The 24,750-nt window shown below is 36.9% G+C and overlaps 1 protein-coding gene across 14 annotated transcripts in view; it reads right to left on the bottom strand.

Moving 5' to 3' along the window:
- The window catches only part of MCF2L (MCF.2 cell line derived transforming sequence like), a 397,307-nt gene that overhangs the window by 59,805 nt on the left and 312,752 nt on the right, over positions 1-24,750 (bottom strand). For 13 of the 14 annotated variants that reach the window (XM_043992544.1, XM_043992546.1, XM_043992552.1 and 10 more), the window contains exon 4: positions 13,465-13,555. In XM_043992544.1, the coding sequence (XP_043848479.1) occupies positions 13,465-13,555 (91 nt within the window). Of the gene's footprint in view, positions 1-13,464; positions 13,556-13,660; positions 14,241-24,750 lie in introns of those variants that run through there. The other variant, XM_043992554.1, reaches the window with a different exon arrangement.

The raw sequence follows: 24,750 nt of genomic DNA, 5'->3' as shown, positions 1-24,750 counted from the left end.
TTTAGATAAGTTCTATTGTTAGTGTGACATCCAGTGGAGATGTTTAACAGATGGTTGGAAATACAGGAATGGTGCTGAAGATAATTTGGAAGTCACCAACATAGAGGTGAAAATTAAAGCCATGATGCTAGAGAAAACGATAAAGGCAAGAAGCAACCTCACAGTTGAAGGAATGAAGAGCACCCCACGGGGGAGACAGAGACCCCTTGGAGAAAAGAGTTGGCCGATACGGATTATCTGAAAGAACGTTGTTTGGTTGAGTTGTTTCAGTCATATCCAACTATTTGGGACCTTTTTTGGGGTTTTCTTGGCAAAGATACTGGAGTGGTTTGCCATTTCCTTCTCCAAACTCATTTTGCAGATGAAGAAACTGAAGCAAACAGTGTTAAGTGACTTGTCCAGGGTCAAACAGTGACTAAATGTCTGAGAATGGATTTGAACTCAGGTCTTCCTAACTCCAGGCCTGGCACTCTATCCACTGTACCACCTAGCTGCCCATATCTGAAAGAAGACTAATCTCAATAATCAGAGCTCTGGTACATCATATACCTTTCATATCTTTGGTAAGAGGTGAATCCTTATCCAAATTACAAAAGATAAAACAGATAATGTTAATTATATAAAATTGAGAAGCTTTTTCACATATAAAACGAATACATCTAGGATAAAAAGGGAAGTAGTCACCTGGGAAAAATCTTTGTATCAAATTTCTCTGAGAAAGCATCCAAGATATAAATAAGGCTACAAAGATATAAGCCATTCCCCAATAGATAAATAACAATGGATATGAACAGACAATTCTCAAAAGAAGAACGGCAAACTATGAACAGTTATACAAAAGAATACTCCAAATCACTAATAATAAAAGAAATGTAAAACAAAATGACTGAGGATTAATCTCACACTCATCAAATGGGCACAGATGACAAAAGATGGGAAGTCAGTGTTAGAGTTATGGAAGATAGACATATTAATACGTTGTTAGTGGGGCTTGAATTGGTAGAATTATTCTGGAAAGCAATGTGGAATTATGCAAATAAAGTGACTAAAATATCTAGATCTTTTGGCCCAGAGATCCCACTACTAGGCATATACTTTAAGGATGTCATTTATAATAAGAAAGGCTCTGTATACATCAAAGTATTTATAGCAGCACTTTTTACAATAGCAAAGAACTGGAAACAAAGTTGTTATTCATAACTTACAGAACAGCTAGACAAATTGTGGTGCACTAATATCATGGAGTACTATACAATGAATGGAGAAGTATAGAAGCACATTAGCTGATATGAAAGAAGTAGAGCAAGGCAAATAATATGTACAGTGACTGCAACAAAATAAGTGGAAAGAACCACCACAATAAAAAAAAAGGTTGTAAAAGTATAAAGAATAATTTTGGCCCCAAAGAAGAGATATGAAAGGACATCTGCAGAGGTGTTGGGCGTCCACAAATGTGAAACACTGTATACAATGTCAGATTTTATTAGTGTGTTGATTAGTTTTGCTGAGTTTTTCTTCCTATACTTAGCAAAAAAGTATTATAAGAGATGACTCTCTGGGAACAAGGGGAAGGAGAGATACAGAGGGAAATATAAAAACAAAATACATCAACAAAAATCTATCTTTCAAAATACATAATATCCTTTAAAGCAGGGATGGCCTTGCCTTTTATTTTTGTATCCCCAGAGGTTAGCACACTGCTTGGGAAATAGTAGGGGCTTAATAATTGTGTTTTTTTCCATTCATTTAAAACAATATGGAGATATAACTAGGCTGGAGTGATGAGAATTTAGCCCAGGGTGCCAATTTTTAGAGTGCTGACAACACTTGCATTCCTTTTGCAGCTTACAACAATTGTGTTTATCATCCAGTTACCAAGAATAATTCTGGCTTTGGCTACATTTCTGGTGAGCTCATCCATCTTCTAGCATATTCCCTCTCTCTCAGTAGCAACTTCATGGTATACTCCCTAAATTTCGACTGCTGAAGCCACACATGCAAAAAAAAAATAATCTAGTTAGAGCTCTATTGATAAATAACTATTAGGGTAGTATATTTGAAGATGGAATTTGTAATAATAATAATAATTTTGCTTTATCTAGGTATTAGTAAGTTCACTAGAGCACATATTCTAATTATAGAAACCCTATTTATATATTTGTTTTTGAGTAGGGGTTCTAGTAGGGTTCCTACCAAGTTTGAAATTATGATGTGGGCCTTGTTTGCAAACACAAAGTTGGTGGGAGATGGAGCAGGATGAGAGTGTAATGTCCCTTGAGAACAGAAATTATTTCCTCTTTGGTTTTTATATCTTTTAGCATCAAACTGTGCCTTTAAGAGAGAAAGCATCCAATAAATGTGGTAAATGGAATTTGCTCATGTAAATATAACCTACAGATAAAAGAGAAAGGAATTGAATTGAGATAGAATTGGAAACATCTACTACTTGTTTTTTAAAATGATAATTTCATACCACTACCTAAGGTTGAACTCCTCTTATAATACATAAAATCCAAAGAAGCTTCTTTGAGAAACTTGAGTTTTGCAAAATAGCTTTAAAAAACCCTGCTATAGCTTAAGAAACTTGGCCCATGTCTACGTGCAGTTCAAGTCAAAGGAGATGGATTCAAATAACACTTATTACTTGTATGTCTCTGAACAAGTTGCTTAACCTAAGAATTAGTTTTCTTATCTATAAAAGGAGAGTGGACTAGACCAGGAGTTCTTAACATTTTTTGTGTAATGGACCCCTTTGACTCTCTGGTGAATCCTATGGACCCCTTATCAGAATAATATTTTTAAATGCATAAAATAAAATATATAGAGATTTAAAGGATGCCAATTATGTTGAAATACAGTTACCAAAAAAAAAAATTTAAGTTCATGGACTATAGTTTAACAATCTTTGATATGAGAAGGATTTAGGGTCAAATTGATTGTGAGTCATCCCAAAAGAATTACAAGACTCAGTGACCCAGTTTCCCAAGTTTTATTGCAATACTGTGAGTGAACACAGGGAGAGAACCAGAAAAGTGGAAAGGTATCTCTCGAATAGGGAAAGAAAAGATAGTTATATTTATAGTATGGATTTATTGTTTATCAGTCTCATTATAATAATCTCCATCTTTGGGAGGTACAGGGGAGGGCCTATCCTAATTTGGAGTTTCTGGGGTCCCAAGCCAACCCCTGGGGTGGGTACCTTTTTCTGTGGAGGTGTGTTTTTAGGGTTTACACGTCATAAGGTGAATCTGGGGATAAATTTGGCCTTTTTTTGTGCATGTCTCTTTTTGATTCCCATGCTTAGTTTTCAAAATATCTGCATTTATCAGTTTGAATTTCTATACCCTGTCAGTGTATCATTGTTATTGTTAAGGTCTCTATGAACTGCCTCTTTATGTTCTTGTGATGGGTGCTGATTTATGTGGGAAGTGGACCTAGGATCTGACTTGTTTCCCAAATCTTAAGTTATCCATTAACTGGAGTCTGAATCCCTTTTAGAGCTCACATCTAAATTAAAGCTGGGGTCTTAGGCTTTTCTGTTAACCCCTTTTTTGCCTTCTACATCACCCCTAGAGACAGTTCTAAGGTCCCTTCCAGCTCTAAATCCATAAACCCATGATCATTCAGCCAAACTTCCCATAATTATTCCTAAGATAGAAAAGTAACCAAGTATATACATCCAGCAATAAGGAATTTCTATAATTATATTTTGGTGACTTTCTATATAGTCAACAAGTATAAAGGATGCAAAGGCAGAATTCCTGAAAGCTTCCTTTAACAAAGGCAAGAACTTGACTGATGTTTCCTAGATTTTAATACGGTTGTTTATTTTGAAATATGGACTTTAAGTATCCTCTACAAAGTCCTATCCTGATGGTCCAGCGTATCATGGAGGTAACAGACTCAGTCTATTTTCTGACACCAACCTAGCAAAGAATGAAGAATTTGATCACCCTGGCTAGCCATTCTTTAGGGCATGAATGCTTTAGTCATAGAAATCCATGAAACAAAGTCAAATACATAATTAACCTCAAATATCTGTGGCCTCCTTCTGCTTCTGTAGAGATGGAGGCAGAAAAGAGGGCAGACATTTCTGAACTTTAAAAGTTTTTGAATTTTAAAATAGCTGTAGGTACTCAAATGTGAGAATCTTATCGAGTGACCAATGAATAAATATACTATTGGAGGAACTGGATCATATTAAAGTTAACATTCCATTGTAAATAAAACAAAATAATAATAATAAGAAGAAGAAGAAGTGGAAGGTTCACTCAAAGGTTCTCCCTGGAGAGGTAAATAAAGGAATTGGTGGAATAGGTTTTATTATTTATCCAAGGGCAAGGAGAAATACTATTTCATGGAATTTTTGATCATTTTGCATTGTAATGATCATGATTTTTTTTTTTCAGGGCAATTGGGGTTAAGTGACTTGCACAGGGATCACATAGCTAGGACTTGTCAAGTGTCTGAGGCCAGATTTGAACTCAGGTCCTCCTGAATCCAGGGCACGTGCTTCATCCACTGTGCTACCTAGCTGTCCCCCATGATAAATATTTGAAAAAACTTCCCCCCAGCCAAATATTTATTAGAGGTGCTGCTCTATGTCAAACCCATACCCAATAAACTCCAGTGATTCCATATCACTGTAAGGATGAAAAAACAAAATCATCTGGCATTCAAAGCCCTTCATAACCTAGCCTCCTAATCTTATACTTTATTATGCCAACTATGTACTCTGTGATTCAATGACATTGGCTTCCTTGCCTTGAGGAACACTTTATCTTTCTCTGGCTGTTCCTCAAGCCTGGAATGGTCTCTGTCCTCACCTCTGCCTTATGGTTTCCCTCAAGTCCCAGCTAAAATCCCACCGTTTATAGAAAGCCATTCCCACTTCCTCTTCATTGTAAGTGCCTCCCTTCTGTTGATTATTTCCCATTTATCCTCCCCATATCTTGTTTGCACACATTTGCTTACTCATTCTCTCCTCCATTAGATTATAAACTACTTGAGGGTAGGTATTATCTTTTGTCTTTTCTCTCCCTAGTGCTAGGCACAGTGCCTAACACAGTAGATACTTGATAAATTGTTACTGAATGACTAAAAAAACCCACCACCATGAAAATGCAGCTTATGTATGATCTTTTGTAGAGGATGAATAAAAAGGGAAATCCTATGAAGATTTCGATATAGTTTCCAAATTAAATTAACATATACACTTTAACTCAGTGACTTCAATGTGAAGGTCAGAATAGGTAAGGACACCAAGAAACATTAGAAAAGATAGACCAGAAGGAATGAAAGAGGCTAACTGATTTTAGTAACTCTAAATTCTTGCTCCTAAAGGCTCTTATTGGTCCATTCGACACCAAGTTCATAAGAACCCCCAAAACCAAATATACCAAGTATCCCAAAATAGAAGCTTATGTTATCAACTTAGCCCAGAGTGCCAAAGATAACTCTAAAATTAGAGCACATTATGTAAGTGCTGAATTTCACTGTAGTTGCCAAAGATATTTACTGATAAACAAGTATATTTATTGCCAACTCACTTTTTTTTTTTTTTTGGCATCACCATGTGGCAAACTGTGACTTTTAGGTTTGGGGAGTGGATTTTCTAAACAAGAAGTTTAGTGAGTACTCTTTTAGAAACCCAGCATGGCCAGAACTGCTTTCTTTGTGGCTATACAAAAACTGAGTTTGACATGAGGAATAGAAGTTTTTAAAGGTTCTCTGTTGAATGTAAATATTCCCCTTCCCCCTTTGCTATTCCGAGATAGAAAAATGATTATTTTCTTATTATATTAATAACCAATTCTATATATTGGACCCAAAGATTTTTTTTTAAACTAACTTCCCCTCATTCAAAGTCCAGTCTCTCAAGGACATTTCTGACATTGCCTAAAGAATTCATCCCACCCCGACTATCTTATTTAGGTGGTCTATAATCACACCATTGTTCTACTCAGGTAGGACTGGGGTGGAGAACAAGTGGGAATGGTCTGGGTAGAGACCAGACTCTGCCCAAGAGTAACAGGATCAAAATCAAATCCCTTCCACCTTCCCCCCTCACCCCACCCCCAGCCACTCTTAAAATAAGATAATCTCTCATTATAATATTCATTGTTTCATTTATTTTTTCATCGGGCAATGAGGTTAAGTGACTTGCCCAGGGTCATACAGCTAGTGTCAAGTGTCTGAGGCTGAATTTGAACTCAGGTCCTCCTGAATCCAGGGCCAGTGCTTTATCCACTGCACTACCTAGCTGCCCCCATTGTTTCATTGTTAACCAATCAGAATTGATGTCCACCCATCAGGGACAACCCCCTTACCAAAGTTATTTAAACATTTAAGGGTCTTTGGTTTCCAAGAGAGAACTACTGACCTCTATTTATTATCTGCTAGCCATAATTTAAAAATTGATTATTAATTTCCCAGAAACTCTGCCTCTTGGACTTTATATTTGTTACACTAGTCTATTTCTATACCAAATTACAGACTTCTCTAGGTGACTGCAGCACAAACTAACTGCTTGCCATGCCAATTTCCAGTAGATAGGTGGTTAACATCCACAGTAATGTACAACTGTATCACTGACACACCAATAAAGAGTTCTTCGATTTTATCTAGGTTTCTTTTACCACTAAGCACATTTAAGACATGGACAAATCTGCTATCAATTAAGTACAAGAGGTAGCCACTAACTTAAATAAGCTTATAATATAGTTATATATTATATATATATATATAAACTATCCCCTCCTGGCTGTTTTTCTAACTGCACCACCATGACTTAGTTGCCTTTTCCATGCTAGAACATCCTGTCAAAGAGACAAGAGTAAGGCTACAAGGTGATACTTTTAAAATATGTAGCAGCTGTCAAAAAGTTTTTACCAAAAGTTGCTTCCTGGTTATCTTCATCCCATTCCTCCTCACCCCAAACTTACTTCGGGCCTCCCAGTCTGGAACCCTGGGTTCCTTGATTAGTGATAGATAGTTCTCCATATCTAATTTAGACCCAGGCAAACCAAGTGGTTTTCTGACTGTCTTCATCCCATGCTGTTCTTTTTGCTTGGCTCCCATCCTTTGCTGCCCACTTTCTACATCTTTTTCTAGGAACAGTAATCAAACCAACTTTACTATTCCTGGAAAAGACAGGTCATTCAAAAGCAGAATGGTTTCAGAAAAATCTGGGAAGACTTATATGAACTGATGCAAAGTGAAGCAAGCAGAACCAGGAGAATATTGTACATAATAACAGCAATATTTTAAGGATGATCAACTATGAAAGACAGCTTCTCTGATCAAGACAATGATCCAAGATAACAAATACTATCTACCTCCAGAGAGAGAACTGATGAATTCTGAGTGAAGACTGAAGCATACTTTTTTCACTTGCTTTATATTTAAAGATGTGTGTATGGGGGGGGGGTTCTGTGTGTTTTCTTTCTGCAACATGGCCAAGATGGAAATATATTTGGATGACTGCACATGCATAATTGATATTATATTGCTTGCCTTATCAAGGGGTGAGAGAGGGGTACAAAGGAAGGAGAGAATTTGAAAGTCAAAATTTAAAAAAATTAAACATTTTTTACATGTAATTGTGAAATTTTTAACAAAATAAAAATAAGATAAAAATCTAAAAATAAAATAAAAACAAAATGTGTCCTGAAAAGATAAATCTTTCAATTGCTCTGCGGCTCTTCTCACTATTCCTGTCAGATCCCAGACTAAAACACCCCTTCCTGGCCATCATTCTTCTATATCTATTGTCTTTCCCTATTAGAATATAAGCTTCCTTTCAAATCCAGTCTCAGACACTTAACACTTACTAGCTGTGTGACCCTGGACAAGTCACTTAACCTTCATTGCCCCCACAAAAAAAAAAGAAAAAGAATATAAACTTCTTGAGAGCAGGGACTGAGGGACTGTCTCATATTTTGTATTTGTAGCACTAGCACATAGTACTCTGCCTGGCACATAGTAAACACAATAATAAATAATAATAAATATTTTGTTTTTACTATCCATCATTCATACTAAATCAAAGAGAAGATGTAATCTGCATTAAGTGAATGAATGAAAAAGTATTTAAGCTTAGTAAGTACACTGTCCTTAGTTCTGGCTTATACTATAAAGCGAAGACAGTACATGTAGCTAGGTGGCACAGTAGATACTACTCTGTGCCTAGAATTGGGAAGAAATGAGTTCAAACTCAGATATTTAGTAGCTGTGTCTAGTCATTTAACCTCTGTTTGCCTCATCTGTGAAATGGGGATAATAATATCACCCATCTATCTCCAAGGGTTGTTGTGAGGTTCAAATTAAATAACGATGATAAAGTGTATAGCAGAGTGCATGGAACATATTAAGTGCTATACAAATGTTTATCATCATCATTACCACCATCATTGTTATCATCATCATTCTCAAGGAACTTAAACTCTTATCAAAATGTTCTTAACCTGGGGCCAATGAACTTATTTTTAAAAATGGTTTTAGAACTGTATTTCAATATAATTTGGTTCCTTTATAGTTATGTATATTTTAAGCATTTGAATACATTATGAGGAGTATATAACTTCAGAGTGTGAAAGGGGACCATGACAAAAACACGTTAAGGACCCCTGCTGTAGTAGGTAGGAAGGATACTCACACTAATGAAATCACATATTGTTGAAGAGTGATGTAATATGTCCCATGTTCTGGGAGGCTTGGAATTAAAAAAGCAGGAATATGGAAATAAAAAGAGCTGGTAAGAGATCTGAACTACCACCAATAGTTTAGATTACATTTAAAAAGACTATAGGGGCAGCTAGGTGGTGCAGTGGATAGAGCACCGGCCCTGGATTCAGGAGGACCTGAATTCAAATCCGGCCTCAGACACTTAACAATTACTAGCTGTGTGACCCTAGGCAAGTCACTTAACCCCAATTGCCTCACAAAAAAACAAAAACAAACAAAAAAAAGACTATAAAACAGCTTTACACTTTTGCCATTTACTCTAGGATATTACTTCATCCAATTAACATTTTACAGACCTGTTTGTGTGACATTGTGGCAAGGCCCTGGGGACACCTTAGATAGATACCTTACAGTTCCGTCTCTTCTTAGGAACTTAATAGGGGATATATGTACACAAATAATTAACACACAAAAGAGAGGGAGATCAATTAAAAGGAGATGGCTTTTCAGGTAAAGAGTTGGGAGAAATTTGAGGAGGGAGAGATCAGTTTCACTTGGGAGTGGGTGGGGGAGGGGTTTGTGGAAAGCTTTGTGGAGTAGGTTCAATCCAAGTTGCAAGACACTTCAATGGATAGAGACAGGAATTGAAGCAGAGAGAGATAATAATAACTTATTATATTGTTGTTGTTCAGGTGTGTCTGACTCTTCATAATTCCTATTTGGGGTTTTTTTGGAAAAGATCTTGAGGTGGTTTGCCATTTCCTTCTCCATTTCATTTTTACAGTTGAGGAAACTGAGGCAAACATGGTTAAGTGACTTGCTCAGGGTCACACAGCCAGATTTGAACTCAAGTAGATGAGTCTTCCTGTCTTCCATCCCAGCCTTTATCTACTGCATTACTTGGCAGCCCCAACAGCTAATTATACCTAGCATTTATATAGTACTTCAAGGTTGCAAAACTCTTTACAGTTATCTCATTTCATCCTCATGACAACTCAGGAAGGTAGGTATTATTATCCCTATTTAACAGATGAAGAAACTGAGGCAGCTAGAGGGTAAATGACCTGCTCAGAGTCATGCAGCTAGTAGGTGTTTGTGGTTGGGTCACACTCAGGTCTTTCTGACTCAGTTTCAATCCCTTATTTACTTTGCCAGGTTGCTGCTTCTCTCATTTATCATCTGGCCTAATACTGAGAAACTAGTCACCAAAGTGAATTCAGGGAAACATCTTAAAATAGGTATTTAAATATCACTGGGGTGCTTTTGCTTATTGTCTGATGAAGAGAGTAGTAGCAAATGTAAATATATATGTACATATATGTACACAATATATATGTTAAAGAATTTTAAATAGACACATATCTTTAATTTTAAAATTTTAATTATTTATTTAATAATTTAAAATTTAAATTTAATTATTTTAATTAAGATATTTAAAATAGTTTAAAATCTACACACATTGTTTAAAATTCTTTAAAATTAAAAAAGATGGGGCGGCTAGGTGGCGCAGTGGATAAAGCACTGGCTCTGGATTCAGGAGTAGTTGAGTTCAAATTCGGCCTCAGACACTTGACACTTACCAGCTGTGTGACCCTGGGCAAGTCACTTAACTCCCATTGCCCCACCAAAAAAAAATTTTTTTAAAGAAATAGGATTATAAAGAACATGAACTCCTCTCAAAACTCACCAATATGTTTGGATTCCCTTTCAAAAAATTCTGTAATTGAAAGTTTACTTCCCAAACTGGGAATAGGAACGAAATGGTAATTTGAAGGCTAATCCCCAAAGAGTTCTGTGAGGGGACAAGTTAGGGAAGAAAGACAAGAAATTCTAGGTGAAGATGATCAGGTTAGAGTACCATCCAGCCACATCAGAAAGATTGGTAGGCTGCTGAAGGAAACTGAATGACAAAGTATACAGGGAGAAGCAGGACAAATCATACAATGGCCTCAGTGCAGCTGCCCCTATTAGAGGTGCCATACTTTTATTTTTTAATGTATTTTCCCCCAATTACATGTTAGAACATTTTTTTACATTTTTTTGTTTGTTTGGGTTTTTTTTTGTGGGGCAATGAGGGTTAAGTGACTTGCCCAGGGTCATACAGCTAGTATGTGTCAAGTGTCTGAGGCCAGATTTGAACTCAGGTCCTCCTGAATCCAGGGCTGATGCTTTATCCACTACGTCACCTAACTGCCCCAATTTTTTACATTTTTAAACAAAGTTTTCAGTTCCAAATTCTATTCCTCCCTTCTCCCCTCCCCTCCCTGAGACAGTAAGCAATCAGATACAGGTTATAAAGGATATAAAAGGATAAGAAACCCTTAGAAAAAAAGATTCAGAATTCACGTGCTGGAAAACAAGACTGAAATGGAAAGGTTTATGGGAATTTTGATACTTAGCCTGGAGTGCTTAAGTTTTAAGGATAACTTAAAAGCATTCAAGTCTACAATGGATTACAGTCAACTCTTGCTTATTCAAGTGAGATTTTATATTTATATTTAATGTTAGTGGAGAGGCTCAATCAAAGGCGAGGCTTCTGAGTGGATCGGAGCAGGGAAAGGCCCAATGGACTCACTAGACAAGGAGGAGCTGGACTCCAGAGAAATCTCCAGTGGCACCTAGTCCGCTCCTGCTTGTACTAGAAAGTCCACTTGGCCTGGTTCTGTGTCCAATCCCACTTCTGAAACCATTAATGCCAATGGACCAGAACTGGCCTCTAACCTGTGAATGGCTGGAACCAAATAGAACAGGCTAGAGACAAGAGAGTCAGGAATCAAAGAGAAGTTTAATTTTCAAAGTGAGGAAAATGGCTTGCCATATGCGTATGCATATGCTCTGCTAAAATCAAATTATTCTGTCACATGTTATTTCATATTTCTGTGCTTGGCTATAATAACAGTGATTTTTAGTCAATTATTTGAATAGTCTGTTGAGATAAAAATTAAATATTAAAATTCTCTTTGATTCACAATTCTCCTGTCTCTAGCCTGCTGTGTTTGCGTTCTGGCTATTCACAGGTTAGAGGCTGGTTCTGGTCCATTGATATGTATATGTGTGCATGTGTGTGTGTGCATGCATATACCCACATATATACATATATCCACATACATAAACACATATATACGTATGTACATTGTATACATATATAAGTATATATGTGTGTGCATGTATAAAATCTGCTTTACAAAACTTAAAAGTGCTACCTAATTGATAGCTATCATTATTCTTATTCAGGATTAATCCTGATCGTTCTTTTTACTATGATGTAAGAGTAACTCCTGAAATAGGTTGGTAGATGAAGGGAAAAGAGGCAAAATTTAAATCACTAAAATCTGCCCTCTCTAACTCTGATGACAAACAAGCTTAGTTGAAGGAAAGGTGGAAAATATCTGCAAAAATTTAAGTTTTTGGATTATCTGGTAATTTCATTCATCTGTGTAAATCTACTACTATAGTAAAGGACAATTTGAATAGCTGACCTGCACAGTTTAAATAAATATTAATTGAATGCTCACTAGGTACAAGGAACCATGCTAGGCAGCATCAAGAAATAAGGTTTCAAGAAGTCTAGCTCTATAGCTGTCATTGAACATGGGAATGCGTTACCAAGGTAAGCTGGGACATCTCTTTCTGCCTTGAAAACAAAGAGTACTCTCTTCTCTCTGACTTGACTTAGGAGTCATCTGCCAGAAACTAGATTCATTCCTTCATTGAGTACCTACTATGTAGGTAATGTACTGGGCTAGGCACTGTCAGTGACACAAAAAGAGTTTATGGTTTAGGAGGAAAGTTAAGACATATATACAGATAAACTATAGCATAAGGCAGAAAATGCCAAGTGCCTTATGGGGAATATATCTACAATAGTGATTTTTCTTAAAGGTCACCATTCCTAGCATTCTAAGTGCCAGGAAAAAAAATACACAAAAGAAGCAAAAAGCGACCAGTTCAATATACATTTTTTCAATTAGAAAAAAAAAACTTAGAAAAATACTCTCTTTAAAAAGTTAGCCAAAAGATTCTACTTAATAATAAGTTGGTTAAGGGGGAGAAAAATGACAGTATCCAACATCAACATCATGTTCAGCCAATTCTAGACAGATGGATACTTATTTCCCTGCTCAAGACAATAAAATCTACCAACACCAGGAAAATAATCATTTGAAACAAGGCACTTGTGCATCTTCGTCAATTTACCTTATTGCCCTGGTGAATTCAAATTGTTTTCCAGTTATATGGGTCCCCAAGGTAGAGTGGAGAGAAAGTCACTTTTGGAGGCAGGAAGACTTGGGTTTAAGTTCTATCTTTAATCCATACAACCTGTATTAGCTATTTCTTACCCTTCCAGTGCCCCCCAAGCAACTCTCTAGGACCTCAAGTTACTGACAAGTTGCAGAACTGCATTGATGGAGGGCATTTCTGCTTAGGGAGTAACACCAATGAACTCACAGGTATGGGGAAAACAAGAACTGTAATGGACCCCTAAGTAGTTTGAAAAAAATAGCTCTCTTCAGTACCAATACGCTGGATAATTGCCATTATTAATGCCTAGAGCTGATATACATTTTCTTATCCACCTCAGCAATATTACAGAGTTGAAGTTGCAAGTTCCTGTCTGGGCATATGGCTCTGTGCCCTTATCTGCTGAGCCAAAATGAGAGAATACTACCGCAGTAGAAGTATCAAAAAAGAGAACGCCCTGCAAGAAAAAAAAAAATGACTGGCCCTCTCAACACAAGCCAACAACCTACAAGGATCTTTAGGAATTTTAGAACTTACTGCTATCCGAAGGACAGAGGCTTTCACGGAAGTCCATTTGTCTTGTCTCCGGTCTATGACAAGGATAAACCCAATTCCAGTGTCCTGTAAACTAAAACAAGAAGACAAGACACATTATCATCATGGTACCCTTTTCAGTACATTGCTAAGAAAGCCTCAAAGTAAAGTGACACCTCTTATATAATAAACCTTTTACCATTCTGCATTGCAACGTATAACTCCTTGAAAAATATGCCCACGAAAAGACTGCAGCATTTCCAGAGGGTTCCCATGCAGCCTCATTGAGTCGGTTCAGGAGCAGTCCTTATTCACAGACAAACAGATCTTTGTACAGCTCAAATATCCATTTCCTTTTTTAGTTCAGTATCAACCACCTCATATTCTGAGCATCTTGGTAAAACCTATCATTCATGAAGCCAAACACACTCGTGCTCCACAGTGGGGAAAAACATGGCAATCTCTTTCTCTGTCCATTGGCTGTTTAACCCCTTCAAAACCAGTTTTATGATGCCAATATCACATTAGTCCTAGACTTTGAGGTTTTCTTGTTCTTCCATGTTAGAAATCTGCTCTCAATAGGGCTGTTACAATCACTTTGGGAAAAAATCCCTAAGGTTCTGGAAGGCTCACGAGCATCTGTCCGAAAGAAGATACAGAATATGCATCTTTGAAATAGCCACATCTGTGAGAGGTATCACACACTTTAATTCTGGTATAATCATGCCCTCTGCTCCTCAGCTCAGTTTAACTGCACGAGCTACAGTCGCCGAGTACAAATGAAAAGGTTTGCTTCTGTTGGCTGATTCCATATCCAAGCCAATTGGGTAATGCCAGCAGCTGACTGGCAGCCAATCCCAACCAGAAGGGAACGTGACAGGCAAGCTCAGAATGGACTGCCTTGAATTGCTAATTTCTGAAGCTGGAGGAGTACATTTAATCGAGAGCTATTGTTGGATTTAAGTAAGAGAAAGAATTATGGGGGAAGGGCACACACAAATTAGGCTGTGTCAGATCTGTATATATAGCAAATACTAGCAGATAAATGCATGTAGATAGATCTCTTGCAGTTCTAAAAATTTAATCATGATAATACAAAACATATACATCTGTTATTGGCTCACTGCACCCATCCATCTATAACTTGATGATGGTTCCCAACTGTTTGCTCCAATTTAGCTAAACAAGAGCAAAATACTTCTTATTTAGTACAAAAACCCCTAGTTTTGGTCTACCGTCATCTTGCTACAGTAGTTCTTAAACTGTAAACTTAAACACATATGCTCTGCCAAAATAAAATGATTCTGTTATTTCATATTTCTGTGCTTGGCTGTAATAACAATTTGATTTATAGTCAATTATTAGAATAACCTATTGAGCTAAAAATAAACTTCCTATCCTTTTCCTTTTCTTTTTAAAAAGCAAAATAATCATTCCCCTGATTTATAAACCAGTTTTTCTCAAAAGAAATCAAAGTACTTGAAGATGTTATCTTCTTTATGTCATATATGCAGTGAGACTAGAAAAATTTCTGATTTTTCATGAAAAAAAGTCCAACCTTCAAGATACTTCCTCATCATAGTGAGTCGGGAGATAGAGCTAGGAACCCCTTGTCAAGGGACTCAGTCTAGTATTCATTCCACCAACTATGCATTTATTTTTCTCATTGGGGAAACAATTAACAATAGTAGTCATGAAAAAGAGAAAAGGGGGGTAAATTATACAAAAATATTTATAGCAACTCTTTGTGGTGGCTAAGAACTGGGAATCAAGGGAATGTCTATCAATTGAGGAATGACTGAAGAGGCTGTGGTATATGATTGTAGTAGAATCATATTGTGCTATAGGAAATGACAAACAGGATGATACCAGAAAAACCTGGGAAGACTTATATGAACTGATGTATAGTGAAGTGAGCAGAACTGGGAGGACATTGTGGATAGTGACAGCAGTATTGTTCGATGAGCAATTGTGAATAACTTAACTACTCTCAGCAATACAATGATCCAAGACGACTGATAAAAAGAGAACTTGTGGATTGTACATATATAACCTATATCAAGATTGGTTGCTGTCTTGTGGAAGGGGGAGGAAAGGGAGGGAGGGAGAAAAATTTGGAATTCTAAATCTTATAAAAATAAATGTTGAAAACTACCATTACATATAACTGGAAAAAATAGAATAAATGTTGGTTGCATTAAAAAAAACCCAAAAGAATAGGGTTAAAATTTTAAAAAATAAGCATTTGTTTTCTTTCCACCACCACCACCACCACCACCACCACCACCACAACAAACAACAACAAAACTCTTTTAACAAATATGGATAGTCTGGCAAAACAAGTTCCCACATGGTGCATAACCAAAAAATATGTCCTGTTTTGAACCCTGAGTCCATAGTGTCTGTCAGAAGGTAGGTAGCATGTTCTAGTCATGGTTAGTTGTGGCACTGATCAGAACTCTTTCAAAGCTGTCTATCTTTATAATATTGTTATTGTATAAATTGTTTTCCTGACAATTTATACTATAACAACATTCTCCTTCCAATCTGCTACCACGGAGCCCATGATTGAATCACTGTGGGGAGTTCCTAGTGAGGAAACTTCTTTTGCTAAGGCAGATTGGCAAAAGTTCTGAAACTTAAAGTCTTATAGAGTTGCTTGATTCACAGAGCATTTAAGCGACTCCATAGTGGCAGAGCAGAGCCTCACCTACATCTTCCTAACTTAGTAGCCTGTAGCCTGCCTGCCTCCCTCCCTCCCTCCCTCCTTCCCTCCCTCCTTCCTTCCTTCCTTTCTTTTTGTGTGTGTGTGTGTGGGGGGGGGTCCAGGGGAAGCAATTCGGGTCAAGTGACTTGCCCAGGGTCACATAGCTAGTAAGTGTCTGAGGCCAAGCTTTTGCCTCAATTATTACCTAACCTTTAATTACTGAATGGGAATTGCCTCAGGCAAACTGAGACCTGAGAAAGAACTTTAAGAGGCCAAAGTCTCCCATGGCATCCCAGCCATTGCCAATTCTCTTGACCTATGTCTTGCCACTGGACCCTGATGACTCTGGAAGAGAGTGAAGCTGATGACTTTGCACAGCCCTGCCTCACTTAAATCCACTTGAAAGTCAAGACATCACCCTGCTGATGTCATTGGTTCTCTTTGAGAATGAAAGATGAAAAACAATCTGAGACTGGATTTGAATTCAGGTCCTCCTGCCTCCATGACCAGTGCTCTATCCATTTGTGCCACCTTGCTGAGCCCAACTTCCTATCTACTAGGTCATACTGCCTCTGTAACCTCCTTCCCTTGGAAAAAAAACCCTTCTCCAATGCCTCGTCACAGCAAGGAGACAACTCCAGGCTCTCAAGGGTCACTCCAAATGCAACACAGGCTGGCAAGACTCAGAGTATGAGACAAAGATGAGGCATCATGATACAATGGGAAGAATGTTGGTCTGAACCTTGACTTCTGCCTGTCCTATCTGTGTGACTTAATGATGCAAGGCAAGTCATTTAATCTTCCTGGCCCTCAGATGCCTTCTTTTGTAAAATGAGAAGGTTAGACCCTTTAAAGTTGCTTCTAGCTTCCAAGATGGTGTAATTCTAGACATTTATCATCCACTTATTAGACTAATTAAGCCAGAATATGCTCCACCCATCAGCAGAAAGTTGCCACCTTATTATATGTGTATGTATGTACATATATATGTATATGTGCATGCACATGTATACATGGATATGCATATAAACATATGCATGTACAGTTGTATATAAACATTGTATATATGTATGCATGTATATGTGTATAGATTTATGTGTGTATATGTATATGTAGACAGCTATAAAGATCTACATCTAGCAGCAATTCATTAATGCCAGTTTGAGGAATGGAAGAGTTGGGACCTCTGTCTCTGGAGAGAGTATACTTCAGTAAACCTCTTGGAAGTACTGAAGCATATTTTGGGGATAGCTTTGGATTTTTTGTTGAGAATTGCCACATATGTGGTTGCTCCCTCATTTTCATTTAGTGCCTAGCCAGTACCTGTAAATACCTGCTAAATAAAGGTTTGTTAAAGCTATGATGTTTGACTGGCACTTTAGGGTTTGGGGGTATAAGGTCAGTCTTAAAACAGATTGATAATTTCCTATGTAATTTGTTCGGTGGCCAAGCAAGAAAACAGTAAGGTCTTAAAGTATAATTGTACTGCCTGCTTATCTAGGTGGTTTTCAAGTATTTAAGTACTTAAGTCACAGAGCATTTAGTACATGATATAAACAATGCCATTTTTTCCCCCTGTAAAGCCTGCCCCCTTTTAAAATAATACAAGGAGTCCCAAAAGTCTTAGTGCGGCTTTAATCTTTAACAGCTCAAAGCTAAGGGTTTTTAAAAATTTGTTGTTGTTATTTATTTGTTTCAGTCATGTCCAACTCTTCATGATCCCATTTGGGGTTTTGTTGGAAGAGATACTAGAGTGGTTTGCTATTTTCTTCTCCAGCTCATTTTACAGATGAGGAAACTGAGGCAAACAGGGTTAGGGGACTTGCCAAGGGTCACACAGCTACTAAGTATCTGAGGTCACATTTGAACTCAGGAAAATAAGTCTTCTTTACTCCAAGCCCAGTACTGTATCTATTGAAACACCTAGAGCTGCTCTTTAATAGCTAAAAGTTGTACTAAAACTTTTGGGATTCCCATCTATAAGGCAGATAGTGAGGTGAATGTGGATAGAGAGGTGACTGTGGAGCCAGGAAGACACGAGTTCAACTCTTGCTTCAGAAAATTATTAGCTTTATGACTTAGGCAATTCACTTAACCTTTCTCAGACTCAGTTTCCTCATCTGTAAAATGGGAATAATAATATCCCCTACCTCCCAGGCTTGTTGTGAGGATCAAATGTGATATTCCTAAATCACTTAGCACAGTGCCTGGTACATAGCAAGTGCTATATAAATGTTAGCTATTCTTAGATAACATATGCAAAGCTTTTTGCAGACCTTAAAGTGCTCTGTAAATGCTAGCTACTATTATCCTAAGTGATGCTCTTAATTTTTACCTGTCCACTGAGATTGAAACATCAATTAGAGAAAGATTTAAAGAAAGATAACTACCTAATGACAAAGAAAGACTTTTATTCACTAAATTTCAACCACTTTCCATCAGCTTAACCCTGAAGTTTTTTACCCCTGATTCTTTTCTTATGACACAAAATACCACAGGGTATATATTGGTTTTGTTCAAGTTTGATATAAAGCTCTTAAGCGATGCTTTAGCTTGTTGGTAGCAACAACTATGGCAACTTCCAATGGCCTGTATAGAAAAAAAAAACCAACTCATCTTTGACTATGCACAGCTGTGTTGTTGGTAGGCACTCACAGTGTACTAGGAATGAATGATCACCTATTCAGTCTATTGATTTATGGGAGACTAGAGCTGAAGGAGCCCTTTGGGCATTAACCCCTTGGTTCATTCTTCTAATCAACAATTGCTTATTGAGTATGACTCAATCCAGACATTTAGTAAGCCGCTTATTATGTATGCCAAAGGGACCATGGTGGGTTTTAGAGACATTATGCTAAGTATTATGGCAGCCATTTTTCATCTGTCTTTCTGGTACTCTGACAGATCTAGGTGGTGTGGTGGATTTAGAGCAGAGCCTGGACTCAGGAACTCCTGAATTCAAATCCAGCCTCAGACACTTGACCCTGGGCAAGTCACTTATCTTCTGTTTGCCTTAATATTCTTATCTATAAAAAGGGGATAATGATAGCTTCTACCTCCCAGGATTGTTGTAAGGTTAAAATGAGATAATATTTGTAAAGTACTTAACACAGTTCCTTTTCCCTTTCCTATTGCATTTTGGGTGGGTGGGTGGGTGGGTGGTGGTGGTGGTGGTTACAATTAGCAACACAGTGGATAGAGTGTTGGGACTGGAATGAAGAAGACTTCTGTTTTTCTTAGTATTCTCATCTGTAAAACAGCAATAATAATAATTGCTTCTAACCCCCCAGAGATGTTGTGAGGATCAAATGAGATAATAATGGTAAAGCATTTAGCACAGTAACTGACACACAGTAGGTACTATATAAATGTTAGCTATTATCATTATTAAATTAATGAAAGATCTATCCTATCTTTAAAGATCTTTACTTGTATTCTCTCTCTCTCTCTCTCTCTCTCTCTCTCTCTCTCTCTCTCTCTCCAGGGCAATGATGGTTAAGTGACTTGTCCAGGGTCACACAGCTAGTAAGTGTAAAGTGTCTGAGGCCGGATTTGAACTCAGGTCCTCCTGAATCCAGGGCCACTGCTCTATCCACTGCGCCACCGAGCTGCCCCCCATTCTCTTTTAATAATTAATTTCAGTACTTAATATTATTATGAAGTCTTTTTTCTATACTGACATATAACTTGTTACTATGTTCTATTTGTTGAGCAGAACCCCCACCCCTATGGTGTTAGACATAGGGATAAGGCCTGGATCTATAATTTCATTGATATAAGGAATTCCTGGCTTGGGAAACTCCATTTCACCAATGCAGGCTGATGCTTTCTCTGCTACATATAGTCTTATAGAGTTGCTTAAACTGCTGAGAATTTAACTTACTTGCTCAGGGTCAAACAGAGGCAGTACTTGAAGTAATGTTTTTCTGATTCTAAAACTTGCTCTTTATCCACTATTCCATCCAAGTATTGGGAATCAGTCATCAAGCTCCTATTCAGGCCATGCCACTCCAAGTCCTTTACCTTTTTCTCCTAATTTCTAATCTCCAAATTAAAAAAAACAACAACAACCAACAACTAAATTAATTTAAAAGTATATTGACACACTTTGTTTTGGTACAAATAGATGCTCCCCAATAAATGATTATTTTTCCTCCCTCTCAAAAGTCAGTCTCACACAGTTAAGCAAAACCACCGATTTAATGACTTTTAGCCACGCTTTCATTCCCCCTCTACAATGTCTTAAATTAGGTAGTCCCACAGTGGCCTCAATATTTTGAAAATTTTGTATTAAGTTTTGCCGATTGTACTTTCTGTATGCCCAAAGCATCATGTGCCTAATTTTATATTTGTGTATCTTCTTACTCAGAGCAACTATACTCCATGGGTAACTATGATTTTGATCTAAAATTTTTAGTTTAAAAATTGTTATTCACTTATAACATTCTTTCTTTTAAAATTCTGAGTTCCAAATTCTCTCCCTTCCTCTTACCCTTCTCCAACTGATTAAGGAGGCAAGCAAAATTATATAAATTATACATGTGAAATAATGCAAAACTGATTTTCATGTTAGTCATAGATAACTATGATTTTTAGATCTCTTTCTTATTCATAAATAGCCATTTGTACATCTTGCTAAATATATTGATTAAATAATTCATTCTGCATTTCTAGTATGTAATGACTGCTTCAACAAATCAAGGCTACTGAAAATACTAATTTCTTCTTTAAGACCCTTGTCCTTCCACTTTCCAAAATGGTGTCATTTGCCAACTTACTTCAATATTGCAAGAATGTGTCATTTTCTTGCTGTAATTAATAAGAGCAATAGATTATAACGAGACACCAGTTGGAAAGAAGTCACTAAATTGCTAGCATGTTATTAGAGTTTTTTATTTTATTATGAAAAATTTCCATTTCTATTACTACCTTGAGAGGCAACAATATAGTAAAGTTCACATCTTGCTTTGGAAATTTATTGCCTCCATGACCAAGGGCAAACCATTCAGCTTCTGTGAATCTCTATTTTCTTTTATATAAAACTTGGTAATCAAGACCTTTAGTACCCATCATATGGCTTTGGGCACTTATAAATTTAAAACATAAAAAGAGAGGAAAATGTTAAATAATGGAAGAATATTCTTAAACAAGAAAAAATGGTCATTATTTAGTCATGGAGAGAAATAATGCCTTACAACAAATTACTGAGTTTTTTTATTTAGGTTTTTTCCATTTTTAAACAATTCCTCAATGAACTGTTTAAAATGTATGCAAGAGGGGTAGCTAGGTGGCTCAGTGGATAGAGCACTGGCCCTGGAGTCAGGAGTACCTGAGTTCAAATCCGGCCTCAGACACTTAACACTTACTAGCTGTGTGACCCTGGGCAAGTCACTTAACCCCAATTGCCTCACTAAAAAACCAAAAAAAAAAAAACCCCAAAAAATAAAATGTATGGAAGAGAAGGTTAAGAAGAGAGTGCTCATTGTTTATAATTAACATGCTAGCACATCTCTTAGCTAGGCAAGGGTCTAACCCAAAGGAAACCAAATATAGTCCTACTGCTCTTATCAGGGCAATCTCTTCACTGCCCCCACAAACATGGGGGATTTTTCTTTCCTATTAAAATCCCATCCAGGGGCAGCTAGATGGCGCAGTGGAAAGAGCACCGGCCCTGGAGTCAGGAGAACCTGAGTTCAAATCTGGCCTCAGACACTTAACACTTACTGGCTATGTGACCCTGGGCAAGTCACTTAACCCCAATTGCCTCACACACACACATGCAAAAATCCCATCCACACCTTAAAGTGCAGCTCAAAATTTATATCCTTTCTATTCTAGGTCTTGTCAGGTTTCCTCTTCTCTGAATTCTAAAGGATTGATATATCCTAATAAGATTTAGCTGTTTTAAAGTTTCCTTATTATTTTTACATATTTTATCTTGTTTCTCCACCTAGATATAAGCATCTTCAAGGTAGGCACTATCATCCTATAGTACATGGCTATCTTTCTTCTAGTGTTAAAGTGTAATCTCCTTGAGCACAGGGACTATTTCACAGTTGTCTTTGTATACTCTTTGTTTGGCAACAAGACTTGGAACACGGTAGCAGCTTAATAAATGTTTGCTGATTGATGGAAGCTCACATGCTAACTTCACATAGTAAGTTTAATAAATAGTTGTTATATTATAACACTAAACAAATATTTGTTAGATATTAAATGTTAAATATGAAGTTATTATTTATTAAAGCTTTGGGACAGATTGGTCTGGTGGATATAACATTGGACAGAGAAACAAAACAATCTATTTTAGCTCCAGGATCTATTGAAAGATGGCATGATGGAGTAGGGGGGGATAACAATCTGTGCCTCATTCAAAGGCATTTTATATCAGATTTTCTTTGAGTGCTTGAAAGCCCCAAATTCTGATTTTTACAAACAAATGTTTTGATTGATGACAATTAGTAAAAAAAAAAATTAAAAAGTCAATCCATAGACTATATTGAGTGCAGAAAGAAGCCACATATTGCAGATGCTGGAAGCAAGGACTAAAATAGGAGACTTTGGTTCTCATCTCAGTTTTGCCATTAAGTTGTAAGACAAATCACTTTAATTTCTTGGGACTCTATAAGATGATGGGATTGCACTTGATTATCTCTAAGGTCCCTTACAACACTAGCATTCCTTACTTCTGTTGTTTCCAAGCTCCAAATTATATAATCTTATTCTAGTCTATGTACCTATATTATTCTGAATGTTACATATGGTCATTGTCCTCTGGGTTTACTAAATGTCTTTTAGTAAACAGGTTTTAACTTCTTTGGTGAAATGATCCTGGGTCAGGGAAACAGTGATAATGTTCTTTAGGCATGACATTTTTATCACCCTAATTATTTTTAACAAATAACCTTTAACTTTTAAAATATTTTTAAAATTTACATTGAAATTTTTTAAATTTGTAAATATTTAATTTTCTTATTATTAACTTGATAACAAAGAAAGACATTTCAATACATAAAAGACAAGCAGTAGTGCTTCAAGTCTTGTTGGTATACAACAACAGAAAAATTATTATTTTGAAAAGATAAGGCTTCGCTCCAATGGGAAGCTCAGGATTGGTAAAAGCATTTTGTAATTTCCTGAAAGCAGTGCAACCTTCTCTCCTTCCTTTCAATTCTAGACCCAACCTAGTCCCTCTCTCTCATCTGTCCCAGATATGCACAAGCATGATAGGATTTCTATTCAAAGTTATGTTGAAATTCTTCATTCTACATTCTTTATCCATTTGGTTTTTCCTGTGTAGATGAATAGGTCATATTCCTTTTAGTAATTACATATCTCTTCTGGATGCTCTAAAATGTCTCTGGACTTGATGTACTAAGTCATCTGCATAGAGGAGTGGCTGAAAGACCTCACAAACTTCAGTCTCTTTGATGAATTTCCTCCGTTACAGTGGAGGATACTTTGCTAAGCAGATCTTTGTGTTATGCCTTGCCTAATGTTTATTATCAGAGGGTCACTCTTCTGTGGTGATAGCTTCCAAGGAATCTTGAATGACAAAGTGAAGATGGGAGACATTTTGTTATAAAGGAGGCTGAAAAGCAACATTTTGTTCTACCAAGTTGAATATGTTATTGTAATCAATAAACAATTAGCATGCTGCAATCTTTTTTGTTGAAATCTTTAAGTCAGTCGTGAGATGGTAAAGATGTGATCCATTGTTGAACAGTTTGTGAAATTCTGCTTGTTCTCTACCAGTACACTCATTGAGAATGCCCTCAATAGATTTATAGACATTATGCACGATCAACGTAAATATTTTACTTAATAAAGTAGTAACAAAATTGTCCTGTTTATGTCATCTGCTGAACATTTCGTTTTCCTCTGTGTATATTTTAAATATATTATTTCTAACAAGTCATATCTATCTCTGCCAAGGAAGAATAAAGTCCTACTGGCTAGAATGAAATCCCTTGGCTTGGCACAACCTACAGATGAAGAATCTGTATCTTAAAAGGATAATTTTGTTTTCTCTTCCCCTTATGCTGGAGGCAAAACATCTTGAGAATCAAGGAAGGAGTGAATGAAGAATTCCTCCATGCCAGAAGGTTTGAATTAAGCACTGGCATGAGTGCAGAAACAGTTCAGGATTTTGCTTTTGGTTGGGTAAAGATAAGGAGGCAGGGCTAGATGCTGTTACAATCAGGAGACTAATCCATGGAGACATCACTCCAGACTAAAAAGAGAGCCACTGTGGCTGCTTGAGTCTACTGAGACCAACAATAATAACACTTTCCTCTTTCTTTGATCTCCAAATAGGTGAATTCTTGTACCAAAGCTTTCCTGTTCTTTAAAGTTAAATTTACACCTTAAGTTTTAATTAGCCCCAATGCCAAGTGGATAATAAGTTGTTCCTACCTGTTTCTGGTTGCATGCTTCATTATTTGTAAAGGGAGAGGTAGGGAGAAGTGGGGCAGTGGCTGATAATTTCTATTGTTTTCCTAGCCAACCATCTCTGAAGGGAAGCTATGGTGGTAACTAAAAAGCAGGTCCTATCTGTTAGAAGATGAAAGGGAGTGGTTGTA

Source organism: Dromiciops gliroides, chromosome 3 (assembly GCF_019393635.1).
Source record: "Dromiciops gliroides isolate mDroGli1 chromosome 3, mDroGli1.pri, whole genome shotgun sequence".
NCBI classification, from domain to species: Eukaryota; Metazoa; Chordata; class Mammalia; order Microbiotheria; family Microbiotheriidae; genus Dromiciops; species Dromiciops gliroides.
Note: the sequence above shows the minus strand (reverse complement) of the source record. Positions and strands in the feature narration are given on the sequence as shown.